Source organism: Dermacentor albipictus, chromosome 7, assembly GCF_038994185.2.
Source record: "Dermacentor albipictus isolate Rhodes 1998 colony chromosome 7, USDA_Dalb.pri_finalv2, whole genome shotgun sequence".
NCBI classification, from domain to species: domain Eukaryota; kingdom Metazoa; phylum Arthropoda; class Arachnida; order Ixodida; family Ixodidae; genus Dermacentor; species Dermacentor albipictus.
Window position 1 is genome coordinate 22,765,264 of NC_091827.1, and position 26,014 is coordinate 22,791,277.

Genomic DNA, 26,014 nt, shown 5'->3' on the forward strand with positions numbered 1-26,014 from the left:
ATCGCGACCGGACACAAGCGGAACCGACGATTGTGCGGCACAATCCGCGCGCAATTGGGGGCGAGCTCCACCACTGGAAAATTTAGCGCCACCGTCGGCGTGACGTGGCATGAGGGATCCCGTGGACACAGCGGCCGCGTCGGCTGCTTCTGAAGCGAGCTGAAAACGAAAGTTTATAGTCCGACTTGCGCCGCGGTTCCGATTAAGTGGCGAGGCTTTATCGCTTTGGGTGTCTGCTTGACAACATATGAAAGTACTATAATAGGTAGTGGCTGCCTTTGGAGGCGTGCAGCATTAGACTACTGCTCGGTGCCGCAGTGCCGGACGTACGCAACGGAGCCCGGTGTCAGCCTTATTCACACGTAGCCGCAGCGCAAGGAGCTGCGTGAAGCTAGGCTGGCGAAACTTATAACCGACAGACAGCCATCGGCTAAAACTCATGTACGCAGCAAGCACAGACGCGAGGAACATTTCTGCTACGGCGCCGGGACTGCGCGATGTTCGGTGAGTAGCACAAAACGCGCACTGAGACCCTCGCCCGCGACCGCTGCCCGGCTAATGTCATGACGGTTTGAACTATGAACTTGTTGATAATATAGATGCTGGCAAGTTAACTGGAACGGAAAGAGAGCGGTAAGACGCACATTAAAGAAAGGCACGGCATATGGTCATGTTTGTGTTATGAATTAATGCAGATGGATTACGAAAAACAAGCAGAGGGAAATCGCACGCTGAGAAGACCGATAAACATACAGTGCGACGCAACTTGAGAAATAATATTCAAATGTCCAAGAACCTAAAAGACAAAAAAAAAAGATTGAATCGTCGCGACGGCACATCACAGTAGCCGTAGCTAGGCGTCGAAGTCTCTATAACGGAATTATTTTTCAACAGTTCTGATAGCGTCGACGCAACAATGGCTGCTAGTGTACTGTCAAATGCTCATATGCTGCGGCCTAAAGCTCACGGCATGGTGCGAAAACGCGCTCACAGCGAAAGCAAAACATGCGCGGACATGCATGCAGACGTGCAGTCGGTCGCTGCGAAACCGTGCGAAATTAGCTTGATTGAGGCTCCATTCTGTTATGCCTCATTTGGTTATACAGACAGCCCACTATAAGAACGTATTTCACATAGTTCACTCTCAGCGTTTGCCAACCTGTCACGCAAGAAGCCGGTTCGGCAGACTCCATCGTGGTGACCGCTCGCAGTGGCGTACACTGTATACGTATTCGGTAAAGAGATAGCATCTGTAAGCGATTATATGCTTTCAGTTTGCCCAAGATTATTATAGCTACAGTCAAAAACTTCCCTCGTTTTGAGAGTACCCACATAAATGTCCAGGAGGGCTGCCGCGTGGTGTTCTTATTGAGCGCCGTATGCGAAACCTATGAGGAGCGCGCCGCGCGATCCCTCGTACTACGCAAGGGAGGCGCTTCCGACAGATGGCGACTCCGTAACCCCTCGCCGCCAATAGGGAGCCTAGCAGGGGAAAGAAAGTGGGCCGTACGTCTGCCACTGCGCATCAGACACCAGTGCGTGGGAAATTTAGGGAGGCCTACTCCGGCGTCTGCTGTGCATGGTATCGCTGAGCAGACCCTTTCTTGAGAGATCTGCGATGGGGACAAAGTACGCCGACTGCTTCCACTCGCCTCTCAATGCAAAGATGCCGTGCACCACTAGACCGTTGTGCACCTTCTAGCCTCGACCGTCCCAGAATCTTCGCCGTCCCATTTGCCTAAAAAAAAAGAAAATTTGACTTCAAGAGTTTAGCGAGAACATACGGTGCCTTCTGTGGTCGAATAAAAGACGAAGAACTTTTACCTGATGGAAAAACGACAGACGTCCGTTCTCTTAGAGTGCATCAAGAAGACTCGGTTTATTTTTGACTACAAGGTACGGGAAAGGGTAGACACTAGAGATAAAGGGAAAGTCACAATACACTTTGCCAAATAGGCTTTCTTGCACCCCGCACGTGCAAGCAACCCACTCCAAACTTGAAAGACGCCATCGCACCAATGTTTGCTATTCGTAGAAACCACCCGCCAATAATTTGCACGCAGTTTGAGGGGTGTCAAGTGTCCAGCGCTACTGCCAGAGTGACCTTAACAGTGCCGTTTTAGGTGGGGCAGTCCTCCTCACCACATCGTCGGCGGCCCCCAGTGCGGGGATCCTTTGGCTCTAGAATGGGGGATATACAACAATCTCCCCCGTTTGAGCAAACTATTATCGAGCTCATTCCTCCCCAATCTCTAAGGGATACAGCAGCTGTATCGGTCGGTTCACCTCTGTTCCCTCACTTAATAACAATTTGCTGGACCACACCCTGCCGTCTCTATCCCTAAATGTTTCCCTAATTCTGGTGGTCTTGCACATGTGGCGTTTCAAGCGGTCTTCCCTCAGGAGCACCAATGCTCGATGTGGTTGGTCGGCACATATGTGTCGATCGGAGCTCCAATAAGTATTCTTTCCTCCACCGTCTCCAGAAACCATCGACCGTGGCAGTCCGGTGCTTCCAGCGTCGTGAGAGATGCATTGCACCGCCAGGAATTTCGTCCGGCAGGAGGTGTGGGGGAAGGGTCTTCAACTTTCTTCCGACAAAAAGGTACGCCAGTGAAAGTGGTGCGGGCTCTTGAGCATCGTCATAAATGAAAGTCAAAGGGCGTGAGTTTATCACCACTTTCATCTCATAAATAACGGTGGTCAATTGTTCGAAACTCAAGCTGCTCCGACCTAACGCCTTTCGCAATGCCATTTTCATAGATCGCACCATCCGCTCCCAGTACCCGCCTCACTAGGCTGCCCGTTCAGCAATAAACTTCCATCTGATCTGGTTTCCGGCGAAGTATGACTGCGATTCCTCGAGTAACAACCTAACAAGTCCGTATAATCGATATCGTCTTTCAAATACCCATCACCGTGTTCTCTAAAGGTCTGAAATAGAATAGGGGGAAACATAGTAATTTATTCTGGTGGCATTGCTAACAGCATTCACATAAAGACAAACACTCCTAATTGTCTGCGTGCCAAGATTTCACTGAAAATTGGCAAACACTGCTGCGGACTTCTGAAATCGTTGCATCTCTCCATGTGCATTCGCCGTTGACATCAGCATTCGCTGTCGTGTGGGCAGCCATTTATCCACCACGCAGGCGTACGTTCGAGACAACTTATGTATATCGTAGAAGAAGACTTGTCAAATAGTAGCGTTTTCTAGCGCTAAATGAGCAGGCCATCATAAACTGAAAACTACGATCTGCTCTTTTGTTCTGCTCGCGCAGTTAGACGTGTCGAGCTTTTTAAACATCCTAAACTTGCACGAAAACTTCAAACCAACATTGCTGCCTCTTTGCATGTTCAGAAACTCACCAAAATTGGTGCTGCCTGCTTTAAGCAATTCTTCTCTTCAAACACTTTTATCATGTCACAGCATCCCAGGCATCCAGTGTTGCTGCTCCTAAATGCGCCTGTAAAAAAAATTCATCTGGGCCGTCGGTAGAACTGAAGAATTTCTAGAATAAGGCTGCTTGCTCCATCAATGATCGGTTCCATATGGCTTTCTCTACTCACTTTTTTGGCTTAGTCTTTATACTATCCCCTATACCGCCACTACGCGATAAAAAAAAATAAATTATGGGGTTTAACGTGCCAAAACCACTTTTTGATTATGAGGCATGCCGTAGTGGAGGACTCCAGAAATTTCGACCACCTGGGGATCTTTAACGTGTGCCTAAATCTAAGCACACGGGTGTTTTCGCGTTTCGCCCCCATCGAAATGCGGCCGCCGTGGCCGGGATTCGATCCCGCGACCTCGTGCTCAGCAGCCCAACACCATTGCCACTGAGCAACCACGGCGGGTGACCACTACGCGATAGCTCGCTACACTAAGAAATGTTGTCTTCATCTTGTCCGCCTTGAAAGTGTCCTGTCAATTTACATGCAAACATCGATTAAGAGCTAATGATTGCCACAGTGAAATTTCAATCAGCTGTAGAATATATGCTAGGAATACGCTGGGTCTACAAATAACTGATTTAACGAACAACAAATTACGTTTTAGAGCACCTCGTCGTTTGGTAGCGACAGGGGGGTTTAACGCGAACGGGGACAATGCCACTACACTTTTAGTATTCTTTTGGTTAGGTTGCCTCACTCAGTCCTTCGTTTCACGTCCTAATATGATATGACGTGGTATGCCTACCTTCATTGTATGCAGTAGGCTATCCACAATACTAACCATATAGTAGGTTTCGATGTTGTGTCATACCATCTGTGTCGGTGTTTTAATTGATGCGCTCTAGACATTCTGCGGTCTACACGTACTGCGTCCTCTTTGCTGATGCGTGGCGTTTGTGGGCAGTCAACTCTATCCTCAAACTCCGAATTGTTTGAGCAGGGCTCCGTTAGGGCGGTTGCATTAGAAAGGTGGGCGTGGTGGCTGCGCCACGGAAAAGAGCACTAATCCACTCTTCCCGATAATAGAGGTGCTTGTCACAATCGTCGTTGCATTCCTGCCCAGTCTGACGACAGCGCCGTCGGGTCCATCATCACTCCCTTCGATTCATCCCAGCTGCGATGAAGTTGGGGCTGCTTACGTCCACACCAGCGTCACCGCTGCCCGTGACATGCCCCCACGCATCTATCAAACCCTTGCCGCTACATGGATCACCCAATAGGTCGACATCACCACGTTCATCATGTATAAAACCACAGAAACCGTCAGCGATACGTCGTGGACATGGTGGCTGTGCCACAGAAAATAACGCGAATCCCCTCTTTCTGACAGTTCAGGTTGGTAAGCAGCATAGCCTCTCTTCGAAGACAACTATTCATTACTTCTTCGTGCAGTTACCAAGCCCACAGTGTCTGAGTGCTATTGCTACTGATTGTGTTCACTCCAACTGCACTCTTCTACTGTTGTTATCCAGTGACATTGAATCTAATGCCGGTCCCCATTCTAACACCGTTCTTTCCAAACTGAAGAAAGTTTTCGCCAGCTAATACTCGGCTCATCACAGAGGTTGGCGAACTAAAAGCCACCTTCTAATAACGGAGAAAACCATTTCCAATCTGAACGAGAGAAGGAACGAACTCGAGAATCACTACAAAACCCTTATATAGCTTAGATCAGCCCTTGATTACATCCACACAAACGCCACTCAGACAGCCTGCTTAGTCTCTGCATTTGTAATATGCTTAGATGACGTCGAAAATCGATCGCGACGTAATAATCTATTATTTTGTGGCCTTGAAAGCACTTATATGACTGTAACATGTACCTAAGCGGAAGATATAACCATCGTCACTGGCAGGATCACCATAACATAACTATTGACCCTAAAGAAGTCGAACGCGCACATTGTCTCGGACACCATTGTAAAAGACATGTCGCCGCCAAAGAATAGCTAGATTCAGGTTCCACAAAACTAAACGCACTACATTTTCTCATGCCCCGAAACTAACAAATTCATCTGATAGCGTCCGTGAAGACTTTCCTTGTGTAGTCCAATCCGCGTGCAGTCACCTTGTATCATTCGCCAAATACAAACGTGTTAAGCTTTCACTTCGCTTCAGGACACTACACATCGGCAAAAAACGCTTCGTGTACGATGACTCATCGCAGGCAGTTAGAGAAATACCACAGCAATCGTCTTTCTCTTGATTAGCCAATACCCGTCCTTTTGCGTCAGCAAGCAGCCCTCTTTCGTTTTCATGTAACATTTACTAATATTCGCAATTTAATGACCAAATGAGAACTTCTGCCTAGCATAGTCCCGTTGTCATCAAGAAACAATATGCTGACACAAACCCAAATGGGTCTACCAACGATATCGCTGAAGCTGAAATTGTTGCCGATTTGCCAAATTTTTCAGTTTATTGAACAGATCACATATGTTAATGAGGGGGCGGCGTCTTGATGGCTGCTGGTCCAGGATTATCATGTGCACCAATAAGCATCACATACTACTTGGAGCTAATGTGGCTTCTGTGCATTAATTCACCACACTCCTTTCTAATCAGCTTATGCCATAGCCCTTCTCAAACTCCCCCTGAATTTTTCCCATGGGCTTGCCAACATGCTATACCTACTTACCACATCATTTCCGAATGCAGATATTGTTCTATTCAGTGATTTCAACTACGCAGGGAATAGACTGGCATAATTCTCACTCACAACGAATAAGCTTAGGATGAAGAGATTTTCTCGACGTTTCTGTGATATATAACCTTAATGAACTAGTAACCAGCCCAACACGCATCGTAGACGACTCCAGCAACATTTTAGACTTAATACTGAATACGCATTGCGACAGTTTATCATCCTTTACGTAATTGGAGCCCATTAGCGACCGCAAACATATTCAAGCAGATTTTCCCTTCCACGCCAACCGCCATGAAATACGACAAAAACAATCACTTTGCGTGACAGAGGTAATGACGACGCCATTAATCACAAACTGAGCAACTTTGCTCCCAATTTTCGAAGGCAGTTTTAACCAGAGATTGGTTAGCGACAACTGCTTGATATTTAAGAATAAAATACAGGACCTTCCACAAAGATTTATCCCCACAATAACATTACCTGAAAATCGTTCTATTCCTTGGTTGTCGAAGAGACTAAAAAAAACTCGGCAATAATGAGAAGTGGTTTTATTGCGCTCCTACGCTAAAGGGAAACCTCGAGCCGTAGGAAAAATACTACTCCGCCAAAAAAGAATACTTGAGTACGATCACCGACGCAAAAGAATCTTTAATAGCGACCTGGGGTGCATGTTATGCGATAACGCCAAGACATCTTGGCGCATCATCAACGTTGCACCAACATCCTCAACCGCTTTGGCTAATGCATCGGATCAACCAGTCTTCGACAGAGAATGCGCTGACAGGATCAATATCGCATTTTCTGCAGTTCTCACACAGAAGCGCAACCCGCCTTAATGGATACCACCTACTAATAATACGTCACCGATCAATCATCATAAACATCAGCAGCAACCTGTTTTATGTCGACTACAGGACGAAGGCCTCTCCCTGCGATCTCCAACTACCCATGTCCTGCGGCAATCGATTCCAACTAACGCCCGGGAATTTACTAATTTTATCGCTCCACCTAGTCTTCTGTCGTCCTCGATGGTCCTCGTCCTCGTCCTCGATGTAACCCCAATGGTCAAATGGTTATCTAACCGGAGAACGGTCATCTAAACTGAACCTGAGCATCCCAACCACCCTCTTTCTGTTTCTTAACGTTTTCCTTAGCAATGTTCGTTCCATCGCTCTTTGCACGGTCCTAAACTTGTTCTCAAACTTCTTTTTCAGTCTCCAAGTACCTGCTTCATATGTAAGCATGGGTAAAATGTGCGGATTGTCCACATTCCTTTTCAATGATAATGGTAAGCTTCCAGTCAGGAGCTGGCAATGTCGGCCGTATGCGATCGATCCTATTTTTATTCTGTGGATTTCCTTCTCATGATCAAGGTTCCCTGTGATTAATTGACCTAGGTAAACGTGCTCCTCCCAGACTCTAGAGGCCGATTGGCGATCCTGAACTCTTGTTCCGTTGCTCGGCTATTTATCATTATCATTGTCTTCTGCATATTAATCATCAATCCCACTCTTACACCATCTCTGTTAAAGGGACACTAAAGGTTAAATTTAAGTCAACGTGGACTGTTGAAATACCATCCCAGAAACGTCTAAACGCTTGTTTCATGCGAAGAAGAGACTTATTTGAATAGAAATTGCGTTCGGAGGCGTCCGCGTACCTCTAGCGCAGTTCAAATCGTCCGCCCTTCGATCAAGGAGTGGCAACGTGATAGTCTCATGGTGACGTTGCGCCGTTGGTGAGTAGAACGGTGCTCGCAGACGGCGCTACGGCTTTTCTTCGCAAAACGCAAACGCGCGGCCAAAACAGAGCCAAGACTGAGCCGACAGCAGCGTCAAAACGGAACTATGGTGGCTAGCGGAATGGAAAGCGTGCGACTATAAGCTGGTTGTTTATTTTATGACGCCAACTTTGACGCTCGTTGCAATGAACGACCCGAACAACGACACATTAGCTCGCGATGCTGGGCTCGACTTCAGCGAATTAAGCACTGATGAACGTGACCTTCTGCTGAGGGCTTGCGCTGCCGGCATCGTTGCGCACTACTATGGCGGCAACTGTATGTCATGGCTGTACATATTCGCACATTTGTAAGTTTTGCTTCGTCAAAACCAAATGCCGCACTCGCCGCCCTGTCTTCGACCTGCAGTTATTCTAGCGCTTCGGAGAATGCAGACAAGACCCACGGAACAGCGCTACGGGAAAGCATTGCTTTCAAAGGCACTCCACACGATTGAGTAAGTTGGCGTTGAACTCGTAATCCTCTGGACGAAAGTGCATCGCGCACGCAACGCGATTTTTCAGCTCTTCGCCAACCTGCTGCAGCAGAGGTACGGCACTTCACCACTTTGATGAGAGAGGTTCACTCGTTGGCACACAGTGATAAGTAACGTTGGATTCGCCGCTGCAACTCCCCTTGGCCAAGTTACGCGGACCATTCGCGCATCTCACGACATCACATGGACGTGGCATTCTCGCTGTTTGTTCCAAATGCAAGCTTCGCGAGCCAGCAGAACCAGCGCTGCACGACGCGATAACGAAACAACTGAAACACCAAAGCGCGCGCAGCGCAGAGTCTAGCGAAAACAAAACCTTTCGACCACCAATACTATTGAAGGTTAACGTCAAAATGTTATTTTTTCTTAGAATCGAAGTAGACAAGTAGCATGTTCTTCCCTTTTATAACCTAATGAAATGATCTTTTTAATACGAGTAGTTGAGTACTAGAGACATAAATTATGATGAGTAGTGCCTTCGTCATCGGGCTAGTACCGGAATGTCGCTGGGGGATCTCACATCGTGTCATGCATTTACCTCAATTTCTTGGTTACTAACGCTCTGTTCGTGATTATATTGACGCCTTCGATGTTCTAGAGCATTGCTTTATCACTTTATAGTAACCTTTAGTGTCCCTTTAAGGCCCTCAATCATTTGCTGTAACTTGTCTGCATTGTCGCTAAATAGAACTATGTCATCGGCAAACCGAAGGTTGCTGAGATATTCGCCGTCGATCTTTACTCCTAAGCATTCCCAGTTTAATAGCCTGAATATTTCTTCCAAGCACGCAGTGATTAGCACTGGAGAGATTGTGTCTCCCTATCTGACCCTTTTTTTATAGGTATCTTCTTACATATCTAGTGTAGAATTAAGGTAGCTGTAGAAACACAGTATATATTTTCCAAGGCATTTAGGTAGGCGTTCTGTACTCCTTGAATACGTAATGCTGCTATGACTCTTGGTATCTCTACTGAATCAAATACCTTTTCGTAATCTATGAGAGCGATATAGAGAGGCTTATTATTCTCTGCGGATTCCTCGATAACCTGATTAATTACATGGATGAATTGTAGAGTATGCCTTTCTGAAGCCAGCCGGTTCCCTTGGTTGACTTAAGTCCCGTGTTGCCCTTGTTCTATTGGATGTTATTTTGGCAAATATTTATATAAAACTGCGAGTAAGCTAACGGGCCTATAATTTTTCAATTATTTAACGTCACCTTTTCTTCAAGAGGCATCTCGTCCCTAATGCCGCACTGTACCTTAAATTGTTCTTTTTACAGTAACTTACCACAGGCGCCTCATTCCTAGACTGGCAAACGGGGAAGGTCGTTGCGCTTTACAACTCAGGTGACAAAAATTCAACTGTTATCTACCGTACCATATCTTTAACTAGGGTCCCTTTCAATGTTATGGAACATGTTATATACTCTCACACTATGGACTTCTTAACCCCTAAAAATTTCTTCCATCCGCCCCAGCACGGCTTTCGCAAGAGGTATTCATGCGAAACACAACTAGCCACGTTGTTTGCTTGCTGACTTTGACACTAACGTTCACCTTGACGCTATTTTGCTGGTCTACGATACGGCATTTGATGAAGTTCCACATCAACGTTCAATAAACAACCCTCTCGGTTAAACCTATACTCTAACGTACTACCGTGAATCAAAGCCTTCTCAAGAAGCCGTTCTCAAACAGTCATCACAAATAACCAGTCCTCCAATCCTCTTCCTTTAACATCAGGTGTCCCACAACGATCCGCTCTCGTCCCACTTTTGCTTCTTATATTTATTAACGATCTCCCATTGCACGCATCTTGCCAAATCAGAATGTTTGTTGACGACTGCGTTATATACTGCCGAGTAATAAACACTGCGTATCAAGAAGCCCTCCAACCGGATATTAGCCACATCCAACAATGGTGAGAAGACTGACTGAAGATGCCTAACCCTAGCAAGTTCAAGTTTCTTGCATTACCCGTCGACACAAGTTTCATGCCTTTCTATACAATATCGCAAACGGGATCGTACAATCCGTATCTTCTTTCAAATTGTTAGGCATAAAAGTATTAAATGATATAACGCAGAATTAACACATAAACAACACGATATCATCAGCTAGCAATACACTGCCATTTCCTAAACTCTTCTTCGCCTCGCCCTAAATCCCTTACACTTGCTTGCTTACAAGGCACTCATTCAACCTAAACTAGAAAATGCAGTCGCCATATGGAACCAGCATCGTGTTCGCCTCATAAACGACCTAGAAGCAGACAAAAATCGTGCTACAAGCTTCATAAATTCTTCTTATTCGTATGACGTCAGTGTTCCAGCTCTGAAAACTAAATCTGCCTTAACGCCTCTCTCAGTTTGCCGTCACATAGCCACCCTAATACTTTGCCACAAGTTCTATTGCTTATCACTTAATCATGCACCTTACACCATGCCAGTATCGTACACTTCAGACGGCACCAACCACAACTGTCAAGTTATTCGTCCGCGTGCTCGAATTGTTACTTTTTCAGCTTCCTTGTTCCCCCGTGCAGCTAAAGATTGGAACGGCCATGCCCAACATGTAATAGAGATCGCCTGTGCATCATAATTCGCTGAAAATTTCAATAACGTATTTTGTATATAAACACATGTGGCATTATTAATGTTTTTTTTTAGCTGATTGCACCCCATATGTAATAAGCCCTCGGGGAGTCTTCACGGAAAGAAAATGGAATGAAATGAAATGCATTTTAACGTGTGTATCGTCTATAACACAAGCATTTCTCACCGTGGTTTCGCTGGTGGCTGTGATCTCCTCCCACGTTTGGTAGGTAGTACTGGCCACAATCCGGCCCGAGGCCGGATGCGGGCCAGCATCCACCACTTGCAGCAGCTGGCCGGGTGTCTCCGGCCCGTGCCTGAATGCCACCCCCCAGTGCCGGTAGGCCTCCGCCTGGTGTTGGATTGGGCTTGTAAGCCACCCCAAAAGGGTGGCCGCTGAGGCCACCACGGACCCTCGTAGCCGAGACGTAACGATGTAGACGTCGGTGAGTTGGCCCGCTGCGGCAGGAGCAACAGTAAATTTAATGTGTTGTCTCAAATCTAGACTTACTCTTTCGAAAGCGTCACTGGCTACCCGGTCTCGCCCTGAAGCACTTTTTCAAATAATAAACGTTAACTATAAGTTACTTCAAACAATAAAATCTAGTTTTTGAGCACACACTTTCCTGACACAAAGTCATTGCATCCGAACGTGCATTATCAGGTTCGGAGATGAATAGGCGGAACATTTTGTAACTTATTGCGCTGGCATTGCTAACAGCATGAACATAAATATAAGACACACTCCTAATTTTATTCTAGCCAAGATTTCACTGAAGAATAACAAACACCGCTGGGGATTACTGAAAACGTTGTAACTGTCCATCTACAGTCGCAGGCGTTATCAGTATTTGCTGTCGTCTTGCTAGCTACTTATCCACAATGCACGCCTACGTTCCAGACAACTTGTATATATCGCACATAACAACTTGTCAAATAGCAGCGTTTTCTTGCTCAAAATCAGCAAGCAGACATAAAGTGAAATATAGAATCTGCTGTTTTGTTGTGTTCACGCAGTTAGACGTGTGGAAGCTTTCTAAACATATTAAACCTGAATAAAAAACTATATCTATATACCTGTCACTTTGCGAGCTCACAAACTCAGCAAAGATAGTTTCCACATTCTTTAAACAATTTAAAGTCTTAGAGCCACAGCTTCCGCAGTCATTAAATACCTACTCCGTCCAACTCGACGTCACCAGCATATGAGTTCTCTCGGTAAGTGGCAGTAACCCCATAACCTGTCGAAGCGTTGCGTACGTCGATCTTGCTTTCATAGGAGCAACCATGTCATGCAGTCCTTTCAGGTGATTGCCACTTCTATCTCAGTGACGTAGGCAATCAGCATCTGCGCTGTCTTCACGCAACACCTGACCTTTCAGGTGGCCAGCCCTCTGTGATCCCAAATCCCACTGCGCTCTGGCATCTACGACAACCTGCGGAAAACCATTACTACACGCTACGGGATCCTTCTGCCTGCATGCACTTGTCTCATAGATCGTAGTTCGAGACGCTCGTACGACTCGCCTCCTGCAATGCACCCTGGTTCAACGGCAGCTTTCGCGCCTGTACCACAGCTGCTGGCTTATTCATCGCACAATGACGCTAAAATCCCGTCAACCACCACCCCAGCGCCTTGTCGGTGTGACACAGCGCGAGTGACAATGCCCGGCGACGGCGTAGTCCAGCTGCTTAACTACATTGGTTTTATACTTCTAAGCCAAGTGGCCTTTTTGTCCGACATTTGTAACAAGTAATGTTAATGAATGGGCAACTTACAGGCTCATGATGTCCCGCACAGCGATTACACGACGCGTTTGTCCCATGCGACGCCGTTATTTCAGACTTCGCGAATGTGTTGCTCCTGACGTTCTTGCCAACGCTTGTTGACACCGTCCTGTTGCCGGTCTTTGTCAGCGAAGGTGGGAGACGCCCGCGGCGAGAACTTCCATTCTCATCCTGACCATTTGCTAACCCCCGTATTCAGAAATGCAACTTAAGTTGAATCCCATGCTTGACTTGATCCGAGTGACACCTATCGGCAATGCGCCTAAGGAAACGCAGTGAGCGTCTTTGGGCACGTTAACGCTAGGCGTCATCAGTCAAGTCAAGCATGTGCTTCGACTTAAGTTGCATTTCTGCACACGGGGGTGTCTTTCGACACACCTTCCATAGCCATGGCGTTGATGCAGTTGCGTTCCTAGGTCAGTTCTGCATCAGGCGTGGCTAATGGCAGCGTCAGACGTCAGTCGCCAGCGTATAGCATCTGTTCGAAGACTGGCGACTAGCCGGTCCCGCAGAGCTTCCTCTAGAAACGCACCGAACGCGCACGTTCCTGCCAATTTCTTGAGACGCACGATAAGTCCATGACGCTTTCATGCTTCTCTCGTTTTCGTCGCTGGAAGCGATACCTTTTCTTCACCGCAGTACTTCGGGGAATATACTGCTTTTTCAGTACGCCAACGCTGTCCTCGAATGTCACCTTGGTGGACGTCTTTGGAAGAAGCGAGCTCCTGAGCGTTCCGTAAACTTTTTCGCCGATTGCAGTCAAGGACACCAGTAATTTCTGCTGCAATGTCGTTGGCAGCGATGAAGCACTGCAGACGATCGAGGAAGACTTCGATGCCCCCAGTGTCGGTGTCAAACTCCGGCAACTTGCCAGGTGTAGCACTCGAAGTACCCTTCTTCAATACATCTTGCAGCATCCCATCCGCGTTGCAGTTTGTTGCGACAAACGCCGAGACGTACTTGTGTAACGTCCTCATTCAGTCTGGCCTATAGGCCGCGTCGCAGCAACCAAGAAAACTCTCGCCTCACATCGCACATGCGCAGAACAAACAATCAAGACCACCAATCACTGTCGTGGCGCAATCTCGCGCCGCGTTCGATGCAGCGCTCCAGCGCGTTCGAAGAAACGCTGCCACGCGTTCGATGAAACGCTACCGTGCGTTCGGCGTAACACAGCAGGCCTATGTTGCGGATGATGATGAAAACGTTTTATTTAAAGAAAAAAAAGGGAGAGGGGAGTTAGGAGAAGGGTGGTTGGATTCCTATTCTGGAATTCCGTGGGCTAAGGCCGCCGCCCTAGCTCTTTCCACGAGGGCTCGCTGGTCCTTGAGGGTTGAGTTGGACAGGGCTGCCTCCCATCCTTCCCACGTTGGCTGTTTTATACTTTCTAAGAGACTATTAGCCTGGCAGGCCCATACCATATGGTACAAATCTGCTTTCTGCCCGCAGAATTTACACTCGGCCGAAAAAGATTGTGGCTCAATAGCATGTAGCTTCACTGGGTTATTAAATGACAGGGTTTGTAACCTTCGTAAATGGCACCTATGTTGCGGAAAATCTGACCATCGGCCGCTTCGCGCGTCTTAAGACCGCGGAGACAGGGGCGTAGCCAGGGGGGGCTTATGGGGCTTCAGCCCACCCCCCCCCCCCGAAATTTTTTCGTGCTGTCCATGCACCGCCGAACAAAGCGACACCCGGCGCCGGAAATCACTCTGGATTTTGTCTAGAATGTCTTTTTGACGCTCGAAAAGACATTTAACCGCGAAGATTGCAAACTTGGGCTGGATTTCGTGGCAACGCCCATACACCGGGAGTCACATAACGCCAAGCAGTCCCATCCAAGCACAAAGTTTCAAGGGCGCTTTGATGGTGAGCGGGCTCGCCGCGGCATCTCACTGAGGCCACCGAATCTATGGAGCGCATGGATATCAATTGCGAAACTTTATGGCTATATATCCCATAAGCTCTTGATGTGAAAGGTGCATTGACATTTCCAAAGTTGTGCTTTAGATTTTCATTTGCGGAACTTTGTGGGTTTCATGTTGTTATAAACATTTGACGCCAAAGGTCTATTGACTTTTCTAAAGTCTTACATCGGAACATACAACGAGACAAGCCAAATCAACACACTAGCAGACGAGTTGCCAAAGCACGCAGCGAGGTCCAATGAGACGAAGCGTTGGGGTGGTTCATTTGTGCCGTCATGTCACATTAAAAATGTCAACATTTTTTTAAACCTACGCCAGAACATCCATGTGAAGACACTAAAGCCAGCCAAAGTAACTACGTTCTTATTTATTTTTTTTACTTTGACTTTTATTCGCGAGGACACATTGAGCCTCTTCAATTTTTTTTTTCGCTACCCTACCCGGGGGCTGCCAGAGGATCTCCCCAGGATAAGCAAACTATTATCGAGCTCATTGCTCCCCAATCTCTAAGGGATACAGCAGCTGTATCGGTCGGTTCACCTCTGTTCCTTCACTTAATACCAATTTGCGGGACCACGCCCTGCCGTCTCTATCCTTAAATGTTTCCTTAATTCTGGCGGTCTTGCACATGTGGCGTTTCAAGCGGTGTTCCCTCAGGAGCAGCAAAGCTCGATGTCGTTGGTCGGAACATATGTGTCGATCTAAGATCCAATAAGTACTCTTTCCGCCACCGTCGCCAGAAACCATCGACCACGACAGTCCGGTACTTCCAGCGAACGTGAGAGATGCATTCCACCGCCAGGAATTTCGTCCGGCAGCAGATGTTGAGGAAGGGTTGTCAACTTTCTTCCGACAAGAAGGTGCGCCCGTGACAGTGGCTCTGGCTCTTGTGAGCATCATAATATATGAAAGTCAAAGGGCGTGAGTTGATCACGGTCTCCATCTCATAAAGAACGGTGGTCAGTTGTTCGAAACTCAAGCTGCTCCGACCTAACACCTTTCGCAACGCTATTTTCACAGATCACACCATCTACTTCCAGAATCCGCCCCAGTAAGCTGCCCGTTATACAATAAATTTCCATCTGATCTGGTTTCCAGCGAAGTGTGACTGCAATTCCTCGAGTTGCAAGAGCGCGAACATGGCCTTTAGATCCCATGCTGCATGTTTGAATGTTAGCGCGTTGTCCGAATACACCGTCGAGGAGGTTCCACGGCGTGCCACAAAGCGTTCAAAGGCTAAGAGGAAGGCTGTAGCCGACAGGTCGCTGACGAGCTCAAGGTGGACGGCTAGTGTCACAGCACAGGTCAAAATAGCGATGTAGCATCTTTTGTTGTCGCGTGACTGTTGACGATGAAGGGCGCTGCAAAATCGATGCCCACGATGCCGAACGTGTTTCCTTTTGATATTCTGTCAGCTGGAAGTGGTGCTACTGGTTGCGTAGCTGGAGGGCAACTTTCTGACAGACGAGGCACTGCTTTATAACTTTCTTTACGGCCTGACGTCCTCTGATAATTCAACACGATTCTCGCAGCTGTGCTAGAGTCTCGCGTACGCCCGTGTGCAGCATTCTCAAGTGTTCCTTCCGTATGAGCAGTCACGTGAGGGGGTGATTGCGACGGAGAACGACGGGATGCTAAGTCTCTTCGTTGTTATCACTGAATTGCAAGCGTGCACCAACTGGCATGAGGCTCTCGTTGTCGAAGTACGGGTTAAAAGGTAAAACAAAGGAACTCTTGTGCAGAGGTCTTCGATTATTCAGGTTTGAAAGGTCATCGCTGGACGCATCTCTTAAAGTTTTAGCCAACCAGTATCTTTCGACGCGGATCACTTCTTCAGCTCCTAATGGGACGATTGTCTTTCCTTCTTTGTTGTGGCAGTTGCCGACAAAGTGGCGGACCTACGCGGTTACTCGCACGACTCTGCTGAATGAACTATAATTCTCAACATTGAGAATTGCCATGGATGACGAGAATACTATGGGCATCACCGTCGCCTTTCGCTCTTTCATTTGGCACTCCCCAACGTTCGAGCTCGGCTCCTTATTGTTGTCCTGAAGCCAACGGGGTCCTCTCCAACACAACTCGCTTTCCCGCAGGGCTGATGGGAGAATGCCTCGGGTAATTAGGTCAGCGGGGCTGTCTGAACTTAGGCAGTGTTTGCAATCCTTTAGATCTGTCAGAGCTTGTAATCCTGAGACTCGATTTGCTACGAAAGGCTTCCATCTGGCAGCGTTTCCCTTGATGCAGTACATAGCTACGGAAGAGTCAGTTCAGAGGGTAGTAGCAACGTTCTTCAGATCCAAGGTCTTGGTTACGTAATGGCATAGCGGCACGCCAACAAGAGCTCCCATCAGCTCCAATCGGGGTTGCGAGAGGCATTTCAAAGGGGTCAGTCTTGATTTGGCCATGACCAAGCTTACATTTATTAGTCCGAACGGAGACTTGGTCACGACATATGCGACAACACCAGAGGCCTTCGGGCTTGCGTCACAGAAAATGTGTGCCACTTTCTCCGTATCATCACTTCTTAGGCGTGCCGCTATCTGTCTTGGAACGGATACTCCAATGCATGAAAGCTCCTTACACCAGCAGTCGCACTCAGGCTGCAATATTTCAGGCAAAGGATCGTCCCAACCAATTTCCAACTCTCACAACTTCTGGGACATTAACTTTACGCGTAATGTTGTGGGAGCAATAAATCCAAAAGGGTCGAAAACTCTTGTCGAGGCCTGCAGCACAAATCTCTTGTTGTCAGCGCTTGCGGAGAGGAGGTCGATGAGTGAAGTTAGGTTGTATTCTAAGTGGTCAGTCTGAGCATTCCAACCAACTCCCAATACCTTTGTAGCTGCAGCATATCTATCATCAGCGTTCGTTCGTTCCACATTGCCATTCTCCACGAAGTTTACGAGATCACGTTCGTTCAATATCCACTTGTGTAGCCGCATCCCTGCTGGAGACAATATAAATTTTTATTCCTGGCACAAGACTTTACCCTTGTCAAGGCTGTCAACCCCAGTTACAAGGTCGTCCATGTAAAAATGCTTGCGCTGGATACCGCAGTCTCAGCATACTGTTCCGGCAGGCCTTCAATATGATGTTGCAACGTTGCAGCCAAGAGAAATAGGCTCGACGTGACACCGAACAGCACTCGAATAGTCCAACAGGTCACCACAGCTGGAAGTTCTTCCCCTTTCTTTGGGTCATTGCGTACCAGAGGAACTACACAGCGTTCCAATCGCCCTCTGATAGGGAGATTTGGAGAAAGGCCTTTTCAATATCCGCAACGATGGCAATGTTGTAAGTGTGGAAATTGATCAGCAGATTAATGAGCTCTGGGTGTAGGTTAGGGCCACTTTCCAAAACATTGTTCAGTGAGAGGCAATTTTTGCCACTTAATGATGCATCGAATACTACCCTCAGTTTCGTCGCCTGGCTTTCGTGGTGAACAATTGCTTCATGTGGCATATAGTACGCAGGACCTTCCGACGTGTCGTAATTCTTGCTGGCTGCCTCTGCATAGCCCTTTTCTATGTAATCTCTTATGGAGGCGTCATACTCCCTAAAAAACGAATCTCCTTTCACGAGGCGCATTGTCTGTGCTCTAAGACGCCTTGCTGCGCACTCGTAGTTGTCGCTAAGCTCGTCAACCATCGAATTCCAAGGGAAGGACAACTTATAGCTGCCATTCTAAAAGTTAATGGTTTCTTTATAGTGCTGAAGGAAGGCGTCCTGGTGACGAACTGGCTCATGTTCCTCGATACCGATGTGCTCGACCTCAAAGAAAGACTATATCTGGGCTGACATTTCCTTGTCAATTTGTTAACTCCCTTCTATACGCATCACGCCAGCAGCCGAGAAGCAGACTCCTGTTGACTTCATTGTGCCGGCCTGGCCCTGGACTGTCCATCTGAATACAGTCTCCACTGCCATCAATTTGGAGCTGAGACGTACGCTTAGTGGATCCCGCGATGATTTCCCAGTAATGACGAGCGCCTATCAAAAGGTCAATATTTTCGATGCGTGGTCAGCAAGACTCCAGCAGCAATGGAGCGTACGATTCCTCCAAGCGCCACAAAACGGTAATGGCGATTTAATACATTAGGAGTCCTAATTAAAGGATGACTTACTAAATGAACTCAAAAATGACAGCGCTGTGCTGCTCCTTATTGAACCGAGTTTTAACTATACGCTGCCGAGAAATGTTGCGGTGAGGCAGCTCACGGAACCACTGGGGACGTATTCTGCAACGATCAATTTCGGCTATAGTGTCGCTTCTGCGATGGCATCGCCGTTAGGCGCGCTTATTGACTTGTTGAGCATAATCGGATAAGCTGATTCGCTTGTTGAGGCCTACGTCACGCGAAGGGTGTCGCCGAAGCGATAGTCGCAGAATATGTCCCCTGCAGTTGTATTGCCAACCCAGCGCCTTGGCAGCTACCATGCACTTCCGAACAGCGGCTTGATGGTCATAGGCAGCATAGCTATTGAGGATGCAGGAAATAGGACTAGATGAAAAGCATTGCCATTTGCGAGTTCCTAATCAAAGGATTCGTTTTTTGCCTGATACTTCCTCTCCCTTAGGCTCGTGCCTGGTATTTGAGCGCAGTTGTACGGCAGGAACGCTGGTGATAGCTTGCCGTGCTCACAAAGGTCATGAGGGCAGCAGAAGGCCTAACACTGACATGTCCCCGCAGGACAGCCAATTGAGCAGACCGTGAAGGTGGGACCACTTCGCTTCGCACTTTTCTTTAACAAAGTCTAATGTGCATCTGTCACATCTCCAGAGACCTCTTAACCCAACAAACACTGGTCGACCATTCGCCACGGCAATTGTAAGAGTTCTAGCTCAGGGGAAGGGCGGATGAAAACGTCTCTATTACCCTTTTACTTGCAATTGCAATAAAGCGCTTGCATATTCGGGCTTACCGGCGTGCGCCATGTTGTTACGGGTGCTGCGCTGATGGTATTGCCGCGGGCGGGGCTGCAAGGGGCCGAGGTTCTTGAGTGGTTTTGCCGGGCGGGGGGGGGGGGGGAGGAGGCGGTGGTCGACAGCCCTTCTAGGCCCCGGTTGACTGGCCTAGACGACGGAGATGATGGTCGCCATGCTCCCGCGTGCCGGCCTTGACGTGTTCCTGCGGCACGGGAGCAGCAGCAGCAGCTGGTCGCAGTGGTCCACACCTGGCTGATTTTACGTCGTTGTGGGCGCGTTTTTGTGGGCGCGTTCGGCGCCGCGCGTGTCGAAAACTGCGCGTGCAAACGCGCAACTTCGACCTCTGTCGTTCCAGCACGTGGCTCCTACCCACTACGGGGACTGGTCAGGAATTAGATGGATTATTCAAATATACGATACATGATAAATTTCTTAATATCTTATTAAAGTAATCAGACGTTGTCCATAAGGGGGAAAAGAAGCATCCAGTGAGCGATCCGAGGCAAATGCATCCGTAGAACACCAGCAACAGAAGCGGAACTTCAGGTGACATAGTCATGGTGGTGCTGCCGTGTCCACTGCTGGTGAATGAAGCCGGCATCCCTTTTAAAGGTGTCGGTCGGGTGAGTTGAGTTGAGTGGTTGTAGGCTACTGGTGGGATTAGCCTTGCAGTGGCTGCCGGCAATTGCTCCACCGTAGCGACACTTAAAATACATAAATCATATAAATCCGACACAGAGCACACAACTACACATAGTCACTCCTAAGGTCACCATGTGGAGGCCAAATCCGCGTCCTGCAGGTAAATTAAAAGAAGGCGAGAAACCCCCTTCCTATCTAACTGGTTCTCGCGCGGGAAAACAATGTCCCGAAGAGAACTGTGAGGAATTCCTGCCTTCTTGAGGGACCCGAATAGCACACTCCTTTCCGCGTTATACAGAATACAGCACATAAGGTAATGTTCTATGTCACCGCACACACCACACGTTGAACATAATGGAGACAACGCCAGGCCAGTTTTATACATCCACGCAGCGGTGCGAGCAGAGCCCGTGTGAATGCGGAGCAGTAAATTGGCTTTGTTTCTTTTGAGACCCTTGGTCACACAAGGCTTGTAGGGTGAGCTACACAAAGAACTGAAGTGGCACGACACCGTTTCTCTGAAGAGTATCTTGTCCTCTTGAGGCACCTTTCTCGATGGATTCCCAGACAGCGCTCTATAAGCGAGGCTGTCCGCCATCTCGTTGCCTATGATACCTATGTGCGAGGGCACCCATTGGAATCGTATGGAGAAGCCTTTGAAATGGCGATTGTGCACCGAGCGTAGGGAGCTTAGACATAAAGCATCAGTAGGGAACCCGTGCTCTAACCTTTGAAGGGCGGATTTCGAGTCTGCAAGAATGAGAACAGGCTGAGGCGTAGAAAACCGTAGCTTCTTTAGAGCTGCCTCAATGGCAACGTGATCACATGGGCATTTGTTGGACGCCACTCCGCGAGCAAGGTAGGCATCACCCGCATCATCCACGTGCTGTCCGGCCAGTCGGTCTAATGTCGAGGATGCGTGGTTCCTGAAACCCGTTCGCAGTCCCAGTGGCGCGTTGTACCCGTAGAGACGTTGTCCATCAGGGGTAAACAAGCATCCGTGAGCGATCCGAGCCAAATGCATCTGTAGAACACCTGCACAAGAAGCGGAACTTCAGGTGACATAGTCACGGCGGTGCTGCTGTGTCCACGGTAACACAGCAGTTACGTCATGCTACGTTATGCACTTTGCGGAGTGTGCAATAAGGAGTGCGCAATAGAAGTCGGTGGTAACTCCGTTAGACAGGATACCAGTAAGCTATCGCAAGAGAAGAAAGATCTGATCAAGAAACGCCATTGTCTGAAAGCCTCTAACCCTACAGCTAGAACAGAACTGGCAGAACTTTCGAAGTTTATCAACAAGCGTAAAACAGCTGACATAAGGAAGTATAATATGGATAGAATTGAACATGCTCTCAGGAACGGAGGAAGCCTAAAAACATTGAAAAAGAAACTAGGAATAGGCAAGAACCAGATGTATGCTTTAGGACACTAAGCTGGCAATATCATTACTAATATGGATTAGATAGTTCAAGTGGCTGAAGGGTTCTATAGATATTTATACAGTACCAGTGGCACCCAAGACGATAATGGAAGAGAAAATAGTCTAGAGGTATTCGAAATCCCACAAGCAACGCTTGGCACGGGGGAAGGTAGCTGGGGAGGATCAGGTAACAGCAGATTTGCTGAACGATGGCGGGCGGATTGTTCTAGAGAAACTGGCCGCCCTGTATACGCTATGCCTCATGAACTCAAGCGTAACGGAATCTTGGAAGAACGCTAACATAATACTAATCCATAAGAAAGGGGACGCCAAGGACTTTAAAAATTATAGACCGATCAGCTTACTGCCAGTTGCCTACAAACTATTTACTAAGGTGATCGCAAATAGAATCAGGAACACCTTAGACTTCTGTCAAGCAAAGGACCAGGCAGGATCCTCTAAAGGCTACGCAACAATAGACCATATTCACACTATCAATCAGCTGACAGAGAGATGTGCGGAATATAACCAACCCTCATATATAGCTTTCATTGATTACGAGCAAGCGTTTGATTCTCTCGAAACCTCAGCAGTCATTGAGGCACTAAGGAATCAGGGTGTAGACGAGCCGTATGTAAAAATACTGAAAGATGTCTAGCAGCTCCACAGCCACCGTAATTCTCCATAAAGAAAGCAACAACATCCCAATAACGAAAGGCGTCAGGCAGGGAGAAACGATCTCTCCAATGCTATTCACAGCATGTTTACAGGAGGTATTTAGAGACCTGGATTGGGAAGAATTGGGGATAAGAGTTAATGGAGAATACCTTAGTAACTTGCGATTTGCTGATGATATTGCCTTGCTTACTAACTCAGGGGACCAATTGCAATGCATGCTCACTGACCTGGAGCGTCAAAGCAGAAGAGTGGGTCTGAAAATTAATCTGCAGAAAACTAAAGTAACGTTTAACAGTCTCAGAAGAGAACAGCAATTTACGATAGGTAGCGAGGCACTGGAAGTGGTAATGGAATACATCTAATGGTAATGGAATACATCCGTCGATAAAGAGCGGTCACCCCGACAACGACGGTGCGGACGTCACTGGCGTCTCGATACAATTGCTATTGCAATGAGAGGAAGGAAATTTAAATTTTTACTGTTTTGGCGTGCAATCTTGATTATCTGACCCAAGTCTTGTCTCTATGACGTGGCACAGGGAAACACGAATGAAAGACCAGCACGGGGGCGTCATTTTGTGCAGGAATATACTGCTTGGTGGAACGTCTATATTATTAAATAATGTAGACGAAGAAGAAGTGCAACAAAGCCTATGCTATCAGTTTAAACAAATGATAAGAGCTTTTCGTCAAAGTCATTTGTTATTTTTTAGTTTGAAATGCCATCGTTGGACCCACCGTAGGTCTGAAAAACCTCATGCACGTTCTCACACCCCTTTATTCGCCTATTTTTTGTGATTGACTCAAGAAAAGGTTTAAATTTACGACTACATGTGAAGGCCACGGCCCGGGAACTACGCTTACAAGTGACTCAGCTAGGAACTGCAGTTTAATGCATTTGCGAATGGCGCATTTATTCTGTGTTTTGATAAGAAAGAAAGAGTAAAGAATATTCGTAAGTTAATGACTACCTTCGGGTACAAGAGGGTAGCATTGATCGTGACGGTGATGCGTCTTTAAAGGAAGTTTTGGGCCCTGTCCGTGCTCATCTGTCAGTTGACACCAGCCAATTTTGTTACCGCAGTGCCTGCCGACCTAATATAAGGTGATGGGTTCTTGCAAGTGGTTTATTGAAATTATACAATTGATTGCATTTATCAGACGCCACAGCAACGCACCTAATGTGGAAGCCATTAGCAGTAAACGAGACAGAAATACGAATGTTCTTCCTCGTTAGGTTGTTCTCAATTTCAAGGGCAAATCCGAAATTTTCATAAGCACTGGAACGACGCTGGCGGTGGATTGAAAGAGCTTTCCTGCTTCATACTAACTTTTTGTCGTCGAATAGTTCTCTTGTGATACTTTATTCACTAAACACATGGAAAAGCTGGCGATTCGGCCAAGATATGAAAAGGCATCCTTAGGTCTGCGATGTAGTCCAAGACGTAAAGGCGCACAGAGGTGAACGATACGCATAAAAGACTTTATGTCCGTAATCTGCAGCATTTCGCTATGCATCAGGAATTACTAAGGTGACTCCGGATTATTATTGTTACATAGAGCTATGAACATGACGGAAGCTCATAAAGAAGAGAGAAAGAAGAAGATATATTGGACAAAGATGCCTGCAAGAAGTACGTTGTGTTATAAAAATAACTGAGGTCAGTTGATCCGCCCAGTGCAATTTTTAGCACTTGAGGCTTCTCATGTATATCTGTATATGAACACATGCGTAATCTGTATCTGAATACATGAGTGGTTTTCGAAAACTAGGACAGCTTCACTGGGAAGTGTTTTGCCTAATGATTTCTTCTATCGGTGTTGTCATGTTTTTTGGTGTGTGGATGTGATACTGCCTTTTCATTGAGTGGCGTAATAATTAACTTACATGAATGAGACCTTGTACAAATCCTTGCACAAAACAAATACTCGTTGCAAATATACCTTTGCTAACTTCACCTTAAATGTTCGATGTCAGTGAGAGCTCAAGAGAAAGCTATAAAGAAGGACACAGAAATAAACGCTCACCTGTCTACTTTTAAAAGTTGAGCCAGCGCAGGATATACAGTGGTTATCAAGTCTTTTCAATGTCATTTTTTGAGTAGACTTTAAGATTTTATGGAGATTTCAGGTGTTTATAAATAACTTCCCCATACGTTCCGAATTCTCGCGAACGCGCTCGATCCCCCGAATTGCTTTAATTATGCTAAGGTTACTTCCGAAAACAACGCGGGAGCTTGTATGTCTCACTAAACATGACGTTATGAACACGAAGCGACTTCAGCACTGTTTGCAATTTGAAAATCCTTGCTTTGGTAGGGGCACGGAAACCCGCGCTTAATCCACTCGCTAAAAACGCACCTTTCCCTTCCAGGCTTCTAATGGCCAGAAGACTCGCAGGTCCAGCTTGCTGACCCGTTGCTGAAGAAGGTCTTGAGTCAGTGACGATGGGCGTCTGCATACAAATGAGTCGCATTATAAGTTAGCGTCCGACGCCGCTCAACGACCGTGATCTACGCAATGCAGATCTGCATACACCGAGAACGGTGCAGGTGCTTTTACGAGATCCTCATTATCTCCAACTGCAATAACGTTAGCGCCAGTTTGGCCCGAGGCCAATGGAGATCAACTGCCGACGGCAGCTAAACTATGGAGCAACGCTTAGCCTCTGGGAACGTCAGCGACGCGTAGGGTCCCAACCCGACCGCAGCGTCGAACTTTCGCTCGGTCATCTCGGCCCTCTATGCCTTCGTATACATCTCGGTGTCGTACACTTCAGGCACGCGAAGTGCATTGGTAGCCTGCGTCGAGATCTTCAGCGTCGAGAATGCTGCGCTTAACGTGTGGTGGTCTGTCCGTGCCATAAATCCAATTAGAAGGAAGGGGCGAAGGGATCGGAAGGGGATGCTTTTAGTGACAACCCGATTTCCGCCAGCAACGTGCGTGCATCCGTCCTATCGCCCACTTCCCACTTTGTTCACTAGAGCTCGCCGGATGCTCGATCCGGTCTGAGTCGACGAGCACGCTTCATGGGTCTCCAGAGAAACGCTTTCCAAAGCGCAGTCGGTGGAGCAAAATACGGGCATATCGCTAGCCTGGAGAGTTTTCAAAGACTCTACACTAAAATGGAAACGACTTAAAGGAAGAGATTGTGTGGTGGGAAGGAACTGTGGTGCGAGGGCATAGGGGTCACTGTAGTGGCGCGTGATAACCACATGGTCGTGTCTTAATGGGGCCTTAGTGGCGAGCCTGCGTGCAAACAACGCTTGCACTCAGGCTTCCTATAGGCTTTAATACACCAGTAACATTCGGAACGTGCTCTCACGCTCTGCTGTCTCGGGCATCTCAATGCAACGACCCTTTCACAATGTATGCGAAAGGCACCTGTACGTCGTTTAGGCGTTCCGTTTCCCTGTTTCGGTCTTGTTTTCTTCAGTACGCTTTCAGCCAAACGAGAAGCTGGCTGATACGGTACGTTGGTTAGTGTCTGTGTAACCCGCATCAAGGAAGGCAGGGCAAACAAAACAGACAGGCATTTGTTCCTTTAGGCGGTGGAGTCTCACGTCACTTTATAGGAGGCCTGTTCTTTACGTGACACGTACGTGACACGCTAATTTCATTTGGCAAAAGTATTTTAAGTTCACCCTTA

General features: G+C 47.4%; 1 protein-coding gene across 3 annotated transcripts in view; it reads right to left on the reverse strand.

Annotated features, from left to right (window-relative positions):
• The window catches only part of LOC135915668 (uncharacterized), a 381,759-nt gene that overhangs the window by 154,604 nt on the left and 201,141 nt on the right, over positions 1-26,014 (reverse strand). For all 3 annotated transcript variants that reach the window (XM_070521761.1, XM_070521763.1, XM_070521762.1), the window contains exons 2-4: positions 24,727-24,820; positions 20,993-21,299; positions 11,164-11,435 (exon numbers count right to left, since the gene is read on the reverse strand). In XM_070521761.1, coding sequence (XP_070377862.1) covers positions 11,164-11,435; positions 20,993-21,299; positions 24,727-24,820 — 673 coding nt within the window. The remainder of the gene's footprint in view (positions 1-11,163; positions 11,436-20,992; positions 21,300-24,726; positions 24,821-26,014) is intronic.